This window comes from Meles meles, chromosome 16, assembly GCF_922984935.1.
Source record: "Meles meles chromosome 16, mMelMel3.1 paternal haplotype, whole genome shotgun sequence".
Lineage (NCBI taxonomy): Eukaryota > Metazoa > Chordata > Mammalia > Carnivora > Mustelidae > Meles > Meles meles.
The window spans coordinates 57,668,656-57,682,964 of NC_060081.1; the positions used below are offsets into that span (position 1 = coordinate 57,668,656).

The window sequence follows — 14,309 nt, forward strand, 5'->3', positions numbered from 1 at the left end:
ACCCAGGGAGGGGGGGACACAGAAATGATGCGAGATGAGTGCTGAGTGCAGGGCCTGGCATCCTGAAGCTGCTGGCACATGGCAGTTGCTGTCATTGTCATTGTTCTGGGGGCCCACGTTTAGCCCAAAGAGAAAAGGTCTCCACATTGGGGACTGTTTTGGCTGCCTCCCCACGGGCCCAGGTGAGAAGGGGGCACAGGCTGGCGTCACAGGACTGAGCTCCTGCAGGGCTCCGAGGGCAGGGTGAGGACTGTTCTCTGGACGTTTGCAAAGATCATAGCTGTAGTTGTTCCATGTCTCTGTCCAATGTATATATTGGGACATAATTCCCACCTCCGCCATCTGCAGAGTGCTCAGAGGGGGATTCCAGAGCCCCACTGACTGCGGGACACCACCCCTTTGTATGTACCAAGAAAGGAGACACACTGTGAATTAAGCCCATTGATTGCAAGATGCCTCTTGATTTCAGAGACAGTCGTGGGAAAAAACTGAAACGTGGCAGTAAAAACTGTGAAGGCATAATAGGACAAGCTTCTCAGCCCTGGAGGGGCAAGGCACTTGCCTCCCACCTGCCCACTGTCCTATGTCTTTCTTTCTGTCCCAGGTTTTAAGTTGAGGCTTAGGTCACATGCAGTAAAGCCTACAGCTTGATGACTGGGCTTGGACACCCATGTGATCAGCGCCCCCATCCAGAGACACAGCATTTCTGTTACCCAAAAGGCTTCCTTAGGCTCCATCCTGGTTAGACCTGTCCCCAGAGGGGACTCCTCTGATCTCTGTCACCATGTGTGAATCTTGTCTTGGCTGTTTATGAGTTTCGTGTAAGCGGAATCACACTGGCTTCCTCTGTTCGAAGAAGGCCTGTGGGGCCCACTCGCTCGTCTTGCTCTGTCTGGCAGCTTCTCAAGCAAACAAAATCTAATTCAGGAACCCTGGCTCCTCCTTTCTCCTGCCCTACCCTCCCTCGGGTGCACTTGGGCCCCAAACTAGTCCTCCCTGTCAAGGTTGGCTGGGCCCGCTGCCCCTCGCCCAGGCTGCAGAGTGGCCCTGGAAGGTCCTGCTGGTGACTTGAACTCTTAGCCTCCTGGTCAGCCTGAGGCCTGGAGGAATGCCACAGGCCATTCTTTCCAGCATTTCTCACTCGTGTGTCAGGCCTTCATGAGAATCCCTCAGGTGAGAGCCCTGACTCAATATTCTGTATCTACCACCACGTCCCCAGGGCAAGTGATGTCTGCCCTACCCCGGTGACCTCCAGTCTCAAGCTCCTTGGGTCTGTTTTCCCTCCATTCAGCTCAGTTAGCTGTACTTTTGGGCTTGAGTTCTCAAACAAGCATTCTCGGGGATGGATCCACAGGGGTACGTGTGTGTGTGTGTGTGTGTGTGTGTGTGTGCGCGCGCGCACGCGCTCATGCGCATGTGTGTGTTCGTTCCACAAAGTATATTTGCATAATTTTAGAAATCTGACTTAGTTACCAGTATCTTAACCTTGAGAGCTTCAATTCACCCTCTTGACAAATTGTTTGGTGTGTCTCTCATGAGCCAGGCCCTACTGTGAAAGCTGGGAATACAGCAGCGAACAAAACCAGGACCTCGTCAAAAAGGACCTGACATTTTACAGGCAGTTGCCTACGAATTAAAAAAAAAAAAAAAAAAAAAAAAAAAGTCCAATCCCTGCTTTTCTTGAAAATTCTAGGTTCTAGCCAGAAGGGGTCTACATTTCCCATGTGGCATACTAGTTGGCTGGTGTCTTGTAAGAGCGGCACATTTTAAAAGGCAATTGCCCTCCAGTGTGTGGCAGCCTCCTTCCTGCATTAGTGAGCTCACCTGGCTCCTGGAGGCATTTGAATTCTTTACCTCCTGGTCTAGACCTCTGGAAGTCAACTACTGCCAATCCTCATCTACAAGAAATGCTGTTAAGGACCCTTCCCCGGGGCACCTGGGTGGCTCAGTCATTAAGCGTCTGCCTTCGGCTCAGGTCATGATCCCAGAGTCCTGGGATCCAGCCCCGCATCAGGCTCTCTGCTCAGCGGGGAGCCTGCTTCTCCCTCTCCCACTCCACCTGCTTGTGTTCCCTATCTCACTGTGTCTCTCTCTGTCAAGTAAATAAGTAAAATCTTTAAAAAATAAAAAGAGGACCCTTTCCTGCCTTCTCCCCTCCCCACTTTGCTCACACTGTCTCCTCCCCACCCCCAACATGCACAGAAAAAGCCCAGGCCTAGGGTTAGGGGGAGAGAATATTCCTTTCCTGTTTCCACAGTATGAAAAATAAATTCCATGTGATTCTCAAGAGGCCACCAGCTCCACTGGATTATTAGGAAATGACTTTTCCATGGTCATTGCCATCCACTGAGGGTTTCTCATGGGCCCAGTGCCATGCCAGGGGCTTTGTGCACCTTATTTCACTCTCTTCCAACCTCGCTCTAATGAAGGACCTGCTCTAAGCCCCATTTTACAGCTGGGGAGGCTAAAGTTCAAAGAGGCAAAGTGACCTCAGCCAAAGCCACCCAGCAATTAGAAGGTGGAGCTGGAATTGGGAGGCAGATCTTCTTGTCCCCCATAACCACCTATAAGCCCGTACTCTGATTAACTCATATCCTTGCCCAAGGGGAGTCCTTGCTGCTTTTCTCTGGAGCTGGGGAGGATAGCACAGCTCACCACCCCTCCTGCCACGGTCTCACTGCCCACCCCCCACGATGGGACTGAGCTGAAGGAAACTGGTAGAGAAGAATATTCCCACTATTAATGCCTACTGCATATACATAGGTCCTGCGCTGAGATCTGGAGATAGCAGATCAAAGCCTTCCTTTAGGAGGTGACACCCAAGGGGCAGTAGGTTGCTGTAATGACTGCGATCAGGGATGTCATTGGGCTTAGCTCTTGTTACCATTTCCTTTGCATCTGACCTGGTTATACATTGCTGCACAGCAAACTGCTCCCAACACTTCGTGATCTCTATCAGGAATTCAGGAGCAGTTCAGCTGGACAGCTCCAGCCTGGTGTCTCATAAGGTTGGAATTAGGTATTGGCTGGGCTTGTAGTCACCTGAAGACATGCTCACTTACATGTCTGGTGGATGATGTTGGCAGTTAGCCGGGTCCTTACCTGGGCTCTGCGCTGGAGTGCCTACCTGTGAACAGTGTGTGGCCTGGACTGCCTCCCAAAACAGTGACTGAAGTCCAGTCTAGAAGCTGTGTTCTTTTAATGACCTAGCTTCAGAAGTCACATAGCATCACTACGGTCATGCTGCATTCTTTGGAGCAATCACCAGCTTCCCCCCAACTTGAAGAGAAGGAATACAGACCCCCCCCTCCATGGGGGAAATATCAGTGATACTGTATAAAGAACATGTGGGACAGGATAAACATACAGTCGTGGTCATCTTTGGAAAATGCAGTCTAGCATAATGTCCTCATCCACTAGCCCAAATATTAGAGTGAATTCAAACAATAACCATCTCTCATACTTCTGGCTCTGTCATTACCACCGAGTGACCTTGGGCAAAATCATTTACTTCCATTTCTTAGTCTGTAACTTGGAGTTAATAGTGCGTGCCTCTCAGGGCTGTTAAGAAGTTTGGACGAAGTGAAATGGTAAATGGAGAGCCCTTGGCAGGGGGACTGGCACAGCGTAGGCCCTCAGTAAATGGTGACTCCCACTTCAAGCACGTCTACCAACGGAAGCACCATACCATAGGGTACGCTCCGAGGCCAGTCTGCCTGGCTCTGAGTTCTAACTGCCACTTTCCAGCTGTCCTCCTTTCTCTACCCATAAAACAGGCAGGATAAAAGCACTTGTTTCATAAGGTTCTTAGGAAGATGGAATGGGGTAATGCAGACAAAGTGCTGTGAAAGCACAATGTCAGGCACATAACACGCTTACTAAGTGCTGGCCACCATGAGGACTCCAGGCGCAGGGGAACCTGCCGCACGTTTCTGAAATGCTTCTGTGCTGTTGTGTTTTCCTATCAAGAGGTGGGGCAAGGAAAGATGGGCAGGTTTTACAGATAAAGAAACTGAGCCTCCGAGAAACAGAGTGGCTTAGATTAAGCCACATAGAAAGTGAGGGTGAAGATTGGATAAGACGCCAGGGCTCCTGGGCCCCAGAACAGTGTTTCCCTGTTGATTGATTCTTGTCTCTGCAGGTACTTGGAGTCAACATGGGGTTGTTTTTGTGGGCTCTCCTCCTCCCCTGGTACCTGCTTAGCACAAGCCGTGCTCAGCTCGGAGGTTCCAGCTCCCAAACAGGTGAGTTGTTCCATCCTTCCTGGAAGCCCCAAGAAGATTCCAGAAACAAACTCCTTTCTGCTGGAGAAGCTGACACCTGTCACCAAGGCTAACTCATTATTAGTGCTTAGATATGCAGAGGAAATAGAAGGCACTTTGCCTTTCCCAGAAGTTCCTAATACTTTTCAGATCCCACTTGGTATCTAGATCACATGTTTAATACAAACCCCTTGTCGCCTCTCTGCCCTCTGATTGTGGTCTTCCCTGCTTACACTGAGTTCCCAAGGCAAATCTTTCCAGCCTTAGTCTCTGATGACCTAAGTCCAATGAAATGGCAGGTGAGTACTTAACCAGCTTCTTTGGAACCACATATTGCAGACTTATAGTTTGCAATCTTTTGATAAAAGACTTTGGAAACCACTCATATGCCTTAAGTCCAAAGTTTGGACCATATTTTTTTCTGAAGTTTTCTTATCTGGAACCCCACTCCTGATACCAATTTCTGTCTTAGATATTGTTTGTTTGCAAGGAACAGAAACTTTCCCTACAAAGTAGTTGAGTAAAAAAATCAATTTATAAAAAGAGGAGAGGTGTTATCCCAGTGATTTTGAAGTTCAGAATTCCCTGGGCCTCCCAGGGCACTAACACCAAGATCTGGGAAGCTGTCAACAACTAAGTGGTTACCCACTACCTCCCATGAAGCCACAGTGCTTATTTCTCAGAGCATAACTGTATCATCATTCTCTCTGTTCCACCACAGATGGTCCCAATGTGACCTTCTATATGACTTGTCATTGCCCCCTGGGTCAAATGCTGAAAAAAAAAATGTAGTAAGAAATTGAGTCTCAGTTCTAAATCTCTAAGGGTAATCCTTATCTTGGTTCATGGCCATGGTCACAGAGCTGGTGTGGAGCTGAGCTCCTCATTCTTGTGGATCTAGTGGGAGGGTGTGGCCTAGGACTCACCTATGTGCCTTTGTCCCAGCAGGTAGTAGGAGTGGAGGTCTCCTGGGCAGTGGCGGTCTGTTGGGCACAGGCCTTCTCAAGACTGGCCAGGTGCTTGGCAATGGTGGTGTGCTTGGCACAGGCCTTCTCAGTGGGAGCAACCAGCAGGTTTGGACCACCAGCAGTTCTTCAAGTAGCAGAGGAAATGCCCAATTCTTTGAACAGAACTCCCCGAAGAATGACCAGTACATTTCCCTGAAGGACCCTGATACCGAAGAAGTCACTGAGTACAGTGTCCAGCCTAAGAAATCCAGTGTGCTCCCAGACCTCCCCCTGAAAAAAAATCTGGTGACCACATCTCCAGAAAAAAAGGCTGGGCCCAGTCTTATTCCACCCATGAGAATCTATGTGGCCAATCAGGTCACCATGGGTTACCCTGGTCAAAGTGAGATGAAGGGTCAAGGTTCCGCTGACAAAAGTGATGTGATTAGCCAAGGATCTTTAGACCACAAAGGAGTGACTCCCCCCGGACAGTTTGGTCAAGAGGTTGTGAAGAGCCCTGGCTACTCTGACCATATGTCACCAGCCCACCTTGGCATTCCAGGTGTGAGAAGTCTGAGTGTCTCAGGCAGTGGTCTTCCCACAGGTGCATGACCAGGAAGTGCTGTCATGTCTAGGGCATCTGTGCCTGGCAGTTATGGTCAGTCTGGGCCTGGGTCATCTAGTGGTTTTGGTCAATCTATGGAAGAGCCAATAAATGCTCAGCTTGGGTCAGGGAAACCAGGTGGTTTTGGTCAGTCTGGGATGGGGTTAATGAGCGGTCAGTCTGATGATAGATCATCTAGTGATTATAGTCAAACTGGGGATAGGTCATCTGATGATTATAGTCAAAGTGAGGATAGGCTCTCTGATGGCTCTAGTCAACTAGGGAGTGTGTCATCTGGAAGGTCTGGTCAGTATGGGGCAGAGCCAATAAATGGTCAGCCTGAGTCTGGGTCATCTGGGGTTTTGGATCGATCTGGAACAGAGCCAATGAGTGGTCCAACTGGAGATAAGTCATCTAATGGTTATGGTCTATCTGGGGCAGGGGCACTAAATGGTCAGCCTGGGCCTGGGTCATCTGGTGGTTTTGGTCAATCTGGGGAAAGGCCAGTGAATGGTCAACCTGTGTCAGGGAAAACTGGTGGTTTTGGTCAGTCTGGCATGGGGTTAATGAGTAGGCAGACTGGGGATCAGTCAGCTAGTGGTCATATTGGGGATAGGTCATCTGGTGGTTATAGTCAAAGTAGGGATAGATCATCTGATGGCTATGATCAGCTAAGGGCTGGATCATCAGAAGGATATAGTCAAACTGAGGTTGGGTCATCCAGTGGTCTTGGTCAGTTTGGGACAGTGTCATTTGGACAGTATGGTCAGTCTGAACCTGAATCATCTGGTGGTTTGGGTCAACCTGGAGCAGGGTCAATGAGTAGTCCAATAGGGGATAGGTCGTCTGGTGGTTATGGTCTATTTGAGGCAGGGGCACTAAATAGTCAGTCTGGGGCTGGGTTATCTGGTCGTTACAGTCAAACTGTAAGAGAGTTAAGGAATGATCATCTTGGATCAGGGAAAACTGGTCATTTTGGTCAGTCTGGGGTGGGGTTAATGAGTGGTCAGAGTGAGGATAGGTCATTTAACAGGTACAATCAAATTAGGACAGAGACATCTGGAGAGAATAGTCAATCTGGGGCAAGGTCAATGAATGGTCCTCTTGGGCACAGAACATCTGCTGGTGACAGTCAGTTTGAGGCGAGATCACATGGAGGATATGGCCAACCTGGGTATGGGTCATTTAGTCATTTTAGTCAATCTGAGACTAGATCAATGAATGGACTGGATCAGCTTAAAGTCGGATCATCTGGTGTGGGTCAGTCTGGGGCTTGGTCAATGAATGGTCAGCTCAAGCCTGGACCATCTGATGGTTATATTCAATCTGGGCCCAGGTCACCAGGAGGAAATGTTCAGCTTGGAGAAAGGATATCTAATCATACTCATTCTGGTGCTGCATCATCTCTAGATTCTGGTCAATTTGGGGCTGGGGTATCTTTTGGCTATGGTCGGTTTGGAGTTAAGTCACCTAGTGGTCATGGTCAGCCTGGAGCTGGGTCATCTGGAGGTTATAATCAATTTGGGGCTGGAGTATCTTTTGGCTATGGCTATTTTGGAGCTAAGACACATAATGATTATGGCAAGTCTGAGGCTGGGTCATCCTTAGGTCATGACCAGTTTGGATATGGCATCCCTGGCCCCTCTGGTCCCACTATAGAGGTGCAATCTGGAAATCCTGGCCACATGGGAACTCCAGTGAATGGCAGGGCTCCCCAACACAGGAGTCCAACCAGTGGTGGTGGGATGCCTCCCCTGGTTCATTACAGTCAAGGAAAAGGTATTGAAATGGAATCTGGAGACCCTCTTGTCCAAACAAATGTCCTCAACAAAGATCTCCTGGCTCAGGAAGGGCTGCTGGGAGTCATCATTCTCAACAGTCAGAATCTGGTGGGGGAGAGGGAAATGCTACTTAAGATCCTCCTGAGCAGCAGGACCTTACCTTCCAGCAAAGATCACCTCCTGGAGGCAGCTGGGTCCTTGGCTCTGGAAGGCCTGCTCTGCAAGGGTTCTCTTCGGGGCCTCTGTGGCCATGGGAGCCTTGCTGGCATCAACGATGTTCTGAAGAGCACGATTCCTTTGGGGAAACTCAAAAGCTGGTGAGTTTGAGTCCTTTAACAATAAAATAATTCTCCAAAGCATTGCTTAGCGAAGGTTGCAGGTATCTGAAAGATACCACCCTGCACTATAAGCATCAGAGTTTCACTCACCTGCTTGGAAAGTAGATATTGAGAAGGCAGCATCAGACACTGCTTCCTCATCCAAACTGTCAACCCACCACCCAAAACTCCGCCATATGGCTTCATCTCTTGGATTTATGTAGGCTTGTCCATGCCCCAACTGAATTACAAATGGCTCTGGAAGAGGGTACAGAGGAAGCCCTTCTCAGCTGATATCCTAGGTATCACTTAATACCCCCAGAAATTAAAAAAGCATCTTTGTATATAAGCTAAGACCATAATTCCCAGGGATGCTTTGAATCTGAGGTCTTCATTTTCCTTTAGTATTTTAACGAACTGAGAAACATCTCAGTTGATGACTAATGCTTTCCTTGGAGGGGTGGGATTCAGAATGGAAACCCAGGTTAAGAAAGGAAGGACCCAGGATGGAGGAAAGGCTGCGTTGCAGTTTGGGTGTTGAGTTGAGAAGATCGGGAATTCCTGTTGGTTCACTTTCCTTCATGCTTCCCATTCAGCAGGCTCACAATCACTGACTTTGACATCGTCCAGGTATCATGGAAGGTCCATCCTTTCTCCAACCTCCAACTGCAGTTTCAGACAAGACTGACTATCGCTTTCCCAAGGTTAAGTAACCATTCCTAGCTAGAGAAGGGGGCGTAGAAGGGAATCCCTGGATTAGGGCAATTTTTAAACAACTGGAAAAATGTGCTTTGGCTACTTAAATTACCCACCTGAGGCTCTTGACAGTATCTTTCTAAACATACAAGCTACTTAGGGATGGTGTTAAGAGGAAGATAGGTGTGAGAGTAAGTCTATTCTTTTTCTGCCACTTTTGCATGGTTTGTTGTAATAAACGTGGAGAAAAAATTGAAGTATAAACCTAAGTTCACAGCCCAAGGACAATGGCCATTAACATTTCAGTTTGCTCCTTTTCAGACTTCGTTCAGCCATTTTGAATGGCAATAAATATCCCATCGCATAGATGTACCGTGATACATTTTCACCATTCTTCTATTGTTAGGCACTTAAGGTGTTCCCAATTTTCATTCTTTTTTTAAAAAAATATTTATTTAATTATTTCAGAGAGAGAGAGAGAAGAGAGTGAGTTAGGGGTAGAGGGAGAGAGAACATTTCAAACAGACTCCCTGCTGAGTACAGAGTCCAACATGGGGTTCAATCTCATGACCCCAAGATCACGACCTGAGCCAAAATCAAGAGTCAGATGTCTAACTGATTGAGCCACCCAGACACCATCCCCCAATTTTCATTCTGATATATAATTCTGTGACTACTATCTTGCCTTATAAATCTTTGTTCATTGGGCACCTGGGTGGCTCAGTTGGTTAAGCATCTGTCTTCAGCTAGGTCATGATCTTGGAGTCCTGAGATCAAGTTCCACACTGGGCTCCCTGCTCAACAGAAAGTCTGCTTCTCCCACTCCCTCTGCCCCTCCCCGTGCTCATGCACATTCTCTCTTTCTCTTACTTGTTCACTCTCTGTCTCCCAAATAAAATCTTTAAAAATAAATAAATAAATTGATCTTTCGGATCTCTGATTATTTACTTAGAAATTCTTATAAGCATTAATTTATAGCTTTTGGTGAGTATTGCCAAATTGTCCTCCAAAGAGATGACTGTGATGATAAGACATAACTAACATTATTGAGTGCTTAATATATTCCAGGCACCATGCTGAGTTTTATGAATTATATTTACATAATATATTAATTACTTATGAAATTTATATAAAATATATTATTCACCATACCCTTAGGAGGAAAGTACTGCTATTTGACCCATTTTATAGAACAGGAAACAAAAGCAAGCATTTCTTTAACTAACTTTCAAATATATATTCAAAAACAAATTAAGTTAAAAATATATACTGAAGACCAGGCATGATTATTTATTTTTAATTTATTTGAGAACGAGAGAGAGAACGAGCAGGGGAAGGGGCAGAGGGGGAGGGAGAAGCCAATTCCCACTGAGAAGGAAGCTAGATGTGGGACTTGATCCCAGGACCCTGGGATCATGACCTGAGCCAAAAGCAAACATTTAACTGATTGAGCCACCCAGGTGCCCAAGAGCAGATATCATTTAAAAATATAAATGTGTGTAGGTCACCTTTCAAGCCCACAAATGCCAGTGGTTATTTCCAAGCTTGAGGGACATCTTTAGATCAGCCCCAAACATTTGCTCTGGAAGGGGAGACTTTCCTGCACCGCTTGGAGGAAACAAGCCCAGTGACTTGCCCCTAGGACAGTCCTGGGACCCAGGGAGTATCTTGGCTATGATGTCCCAGGCCACCCTCCCTTCAGCCCCCATCTGCAGCTTCCCCAGCAACTCAGCTCACACTGCCCTCTGCTGGGTGTCCAGGCTGCTGAGCTTCCTGAGCGGCTCCACACTGGATGTGACCATCAAGGCTCCCTTAGCACTGTCCCAGACCACATCCAGCCAAGTCTCACTCGCTCTACAGAGCTGCCAGCCCATCTTCACCAGGATCCACACGCGAACACGGTAGGTGCCGTGCAGGGAGAGCTGAGTGCTGTGCAGGAGTAGTGGAGGGAGATCCTGTGCATAGTGGCAACTACCGGGCTCACTGGGGACCACAGCCAGGGTGCAGCAAGCCACACCACCAGAGCATTTCTCCTCTCATTTCAACCACCAGGGAACCTAGATTTCTAAACAAGAGAGGTTAGCTTCTCACTGGAAGCACATGTCTTCCCTGAAAGTGGCCATGAGTGTTGCTTGGTCCCTTGTCTGTGCAGGATCCTGGACAGAGAGATCCTGGGCAGGATCTCTGTCATATCACTTCTCACATTATGTTGTAACTGAGTGCATATCCCTACAGGAGCTCTGTGAGAGCAGAAGCTGCCTTATATTTATTATTCATTTGTTCATTTATTTACTCGACAAATATTGAGCCAGTCACTACAGTGTTGTTCCTGGAGATACACTGGAGAAAAGACAGAGAAGAATGAGTAGATGGTTGGCTGGGCAGATGAATGAATGAGTGAGAGAGGATGGGTGGCTGGGAGGATGGATGGATGGATGGATAGATGGATGGATGGATGGATACAGTATGGATGGATGGATGGATGGATGGATACAGTATGGATGGATGGATGGATGGATGGATACAGTATGGATGGATGGATGGATGGATGGATGGATGGTTGGATGGATGGATGGAGGAGGTATATGGATGGAGGGATGGACTGAAGGGTAAAAAATAAACTGATGACTCAAAAACACTTTTGTGGTCTCTCCTAAAAACCTAAGCTAGATTCACTAGATGAGGCCTAAAAATGCATGCTCACTTAGTTTAAGAGCAATAGGCTAAGGGTTAATCAGATCCCATACCACTATATTCCAGATAGACCAGTCCTTAAAAAGGTGTCCTTCCAGAGGCTGGGCTGGGAACCCAATCATCCCCTAATGGATGATCTCTAGGGTCATTATTTCATGGTTGAGAAAGACATTGTAAATCATGGATGGGCACTATAACTTGGGGTTTAAAAAGACAGTCAGCCTAGCCTGAGAACCCAACCACCTGCTGTCTGTGATCCTTTCTAGCTCCCGGACTCTGAATTCAATGCCTTAGAATAAAGATCAGAAACTTATATGCCCATTAGGGGTAGGAAATTGGCAGAAATGAGTACAAGTTAAGAGAAATACAACATACAAGTTCAATTTCAATTTTATGGCTGTAATAGAGAATGGTGGGCTGTGCAAACCAAACATTATATGCCTCATCTGAAGAGGGCAGTCCCTCTTTGACTCTAGCTCACTGGCCGTCTGGGAAGGTGGACCCAGCTGGATGTGATTTCTGTATCTTAAGTAGAAACTGGACATATGGATTTTTATGCAAAGTTACTTAATTTTTAAATTCTGAAAACTCACGCTCTAATTTTAAAAGACTGTCCTTGCAAAAGGAAACATGCTCATGGGCCTCTTTTGGCCTGCGACCTACTACTTAGCAACCATTATTTTAGAAGCTTGTTTCTAAGAAGAAATGCCTTCTATGCACCTTTAATCAAGTCACAAAGAGTTTGGTAAAAGCTATCACCTGTTTAGGAGGCACCAGAGGCCCTACTGACGACAGGTTGTCCTCCAGCCCATCTGTTTCTTTCACTTATCGAATCTTCACCACAACTCTATTTTACATATTACACATGAGAGGCACAGAGATGTTATGTAAATTGAACAAGGTCACACAGCCAGGAAGTAGTGCCCTGGGAAGCAAAGAATCTGTGTTTTTAACTATTATGGTCATTTGAGTTAGTAGATACCAAAGGGCTTAGACTCGCCTCTGGAGGGGAGAAAAACATTTTGTTAACTATTAGCTATAATTGCTGTTCTTTTAAATGTCCCTGTTTCCCTTCCCAGCCTGCTCTCATCAGTGACGAAAGTCATGCTGAAGCGGGTCCTGCAGAACTCCTTACCCAACATGGTAAGTTTGACAGGGTGGGCCCGGCAGACCCTGGAGGTCAGCTGGGGGTACAGAGGAACAGCCAAGGTAGGGAGGGGCGGCCCATGCAGGAAGTTTTATCCCTGGACCCTCTGACCTCCCAGAACTTTGCTGCCCTGTCCTTTGTCCAGGTCCCCGATGCTGGGGGAAAGTAGTTTTCACCTGTGGAAGAGGGAGATCTGTGTTGTGTTTACAGAAGACTGATAAAATCACTCCACTGTATGTGGCCAGTCAGAGGCTGGGCTGGGCCAGGCTGGGAGGGTGGCCCAAGTCCCCTGTCACAGAGGTCTCTGCTCATCTGCATTTCAGCTGTGCCCAGTGGTCCGATTCTGGTTCTACGTCATCAATCAACAGTTGAACGTCCTGAAAAGTAAGTGTTACCAGCCTGAACATTATTCTCTTGCTGAGACATTGTAGGAGCGGCCCTGGCCACTCCTGTCTTCTCCCTTTCAGGGCTTCCAGAGAGACTTTTCTGCATCACACCTCTGATTAGAACCTCCGGTAGCTTCCCATTACCAGGACGATCAAATTCAAAGCCCCCAAAGCTGGCAGTCAAGGTCTTTCCTGCAACTGCTCTAGCCTCATTCTCCTCTCTCCCCCTCCTGCTGCTCCAGCCAGCTGATGTCCAGATAGCCCATATACTCCAGGCCCTTTTGACACATCACAGCTTTGCTCTGAATGACTTCTGAGGCCCTCCTTCTGCCTGGAAAAAAATCCCACACTCTTTTAAGGTGTGACTCCAATGGTTTGTCCTCCCCAAAGCCTTTCCAGATGTCTCCAGGTAGACTGACTCTGGCTCAGGACTTCCGTGATATTTGCACACCTATCCATCAGACTTATTGTAAGGTGTAGTGATTGTTGGTTTCCTTCATTAGAATGGAAGCTCCTTGAGGGGGAGGAACTCTCTTGTAGTCTTATATTTGTCTCATAGCTGGGCAGAGTAGGCACTCCATATATACTCTGTCGGAATATCAACTGGAGATGAAAGGGAGGCGGAATGGATGAATGGAACAAAGGACGGAAGTATGAATGAATGGTAAAATAGAAAAGTGAAAATATGTATGGAGGAATGGGTGGAGAGAAGAATGAATGAGTGGATAGATAATTACAAGGAGGTACAGACAGAATATGATGGAAAAAGAATGGAAGGAAGGGAGCATGGAGGAAAGGGAATTTAGGTGGAGGAAGGAATAGAGGGAAGATAGAAAAATGAGATGGATATAAGAGAAGCAGGAAAGATGAAGGAGGATGGATAGATGAAAAGAAGGAAAGGGAAGAAGAATGGATAAAATAATGAAAGTAGAGAAGGGAGTAATAGATGGTTGAATAAAAGGATGAGTGCATGAAAGGGAACATGTATGGATGGATGAGTGACAGGATGGATGGAAAGAAAGGAGGGTCTGTTACTAGGTGAGTGGAAGATGGATGATGGATGGATGTGTGGAGAGAGAATATGTGGATTAATTGAAAGAGTGATGGAAGAAGAAAGGAAACAATAGAGATGGATACAGGAGAGATGGATGAAAGGAAGAGAAGGGGAGAAAGAGAGGGAGGGAACACCAGGTGGTTGGATGGGTGGATAGACAGGAAGACAGTGGAAAGATGATGGTAAGGCAGGCAAGACGGACAGGGGATGGATGGGTGGATGGATGAATGGATGGATGGATGGATGGACAGATGGATGGACAGACCACTACGTTCCAAGTTGAGAATGTTCTCTTGTGCCAGAAGACTTAGGGCACTGGGGCTACAGTGTATTTTCCAGAAGTTTGGGAATTATCCACCCCCCCTTGTTGGTAAGTCTGTATATGGCAGGGACATAGGAAGGAGTTTTATGAGTCTGTATT

General features: G+C 47.1%; 1 protein-coding gene across 1 annotated transcript in view; it reads left to right on the plus strand.

The window, feature by feature from the left end:
- Positions 1 to 10,284: 10,284 nt before the first annotated feature.
- BPIFA2 (BPI fold containing family A member 2) overlaps positions 10,285 to 14,309 on the plus strand; it is a 29,145-nt gene continuing 25,120 nt past the window's right edge. Inside the window, exons 1-3 of the mRNA XM_045980571.1 lie at positions 10,285 to 10,508; positions 12,381 to 12,444; positions 12,772 to 12,832. Coding sequence (XP_045836527.1) covers positions 10,285 to 10,508; positions 12,381 to 12,444; positions 12,772 to 12,832 — 349 coding nt within the window. The remainder of the gene's footprint in view (positions 10,509 to 12,380; positions 12,445 to 12,771; positions 12,833 to 14,309) is intronic.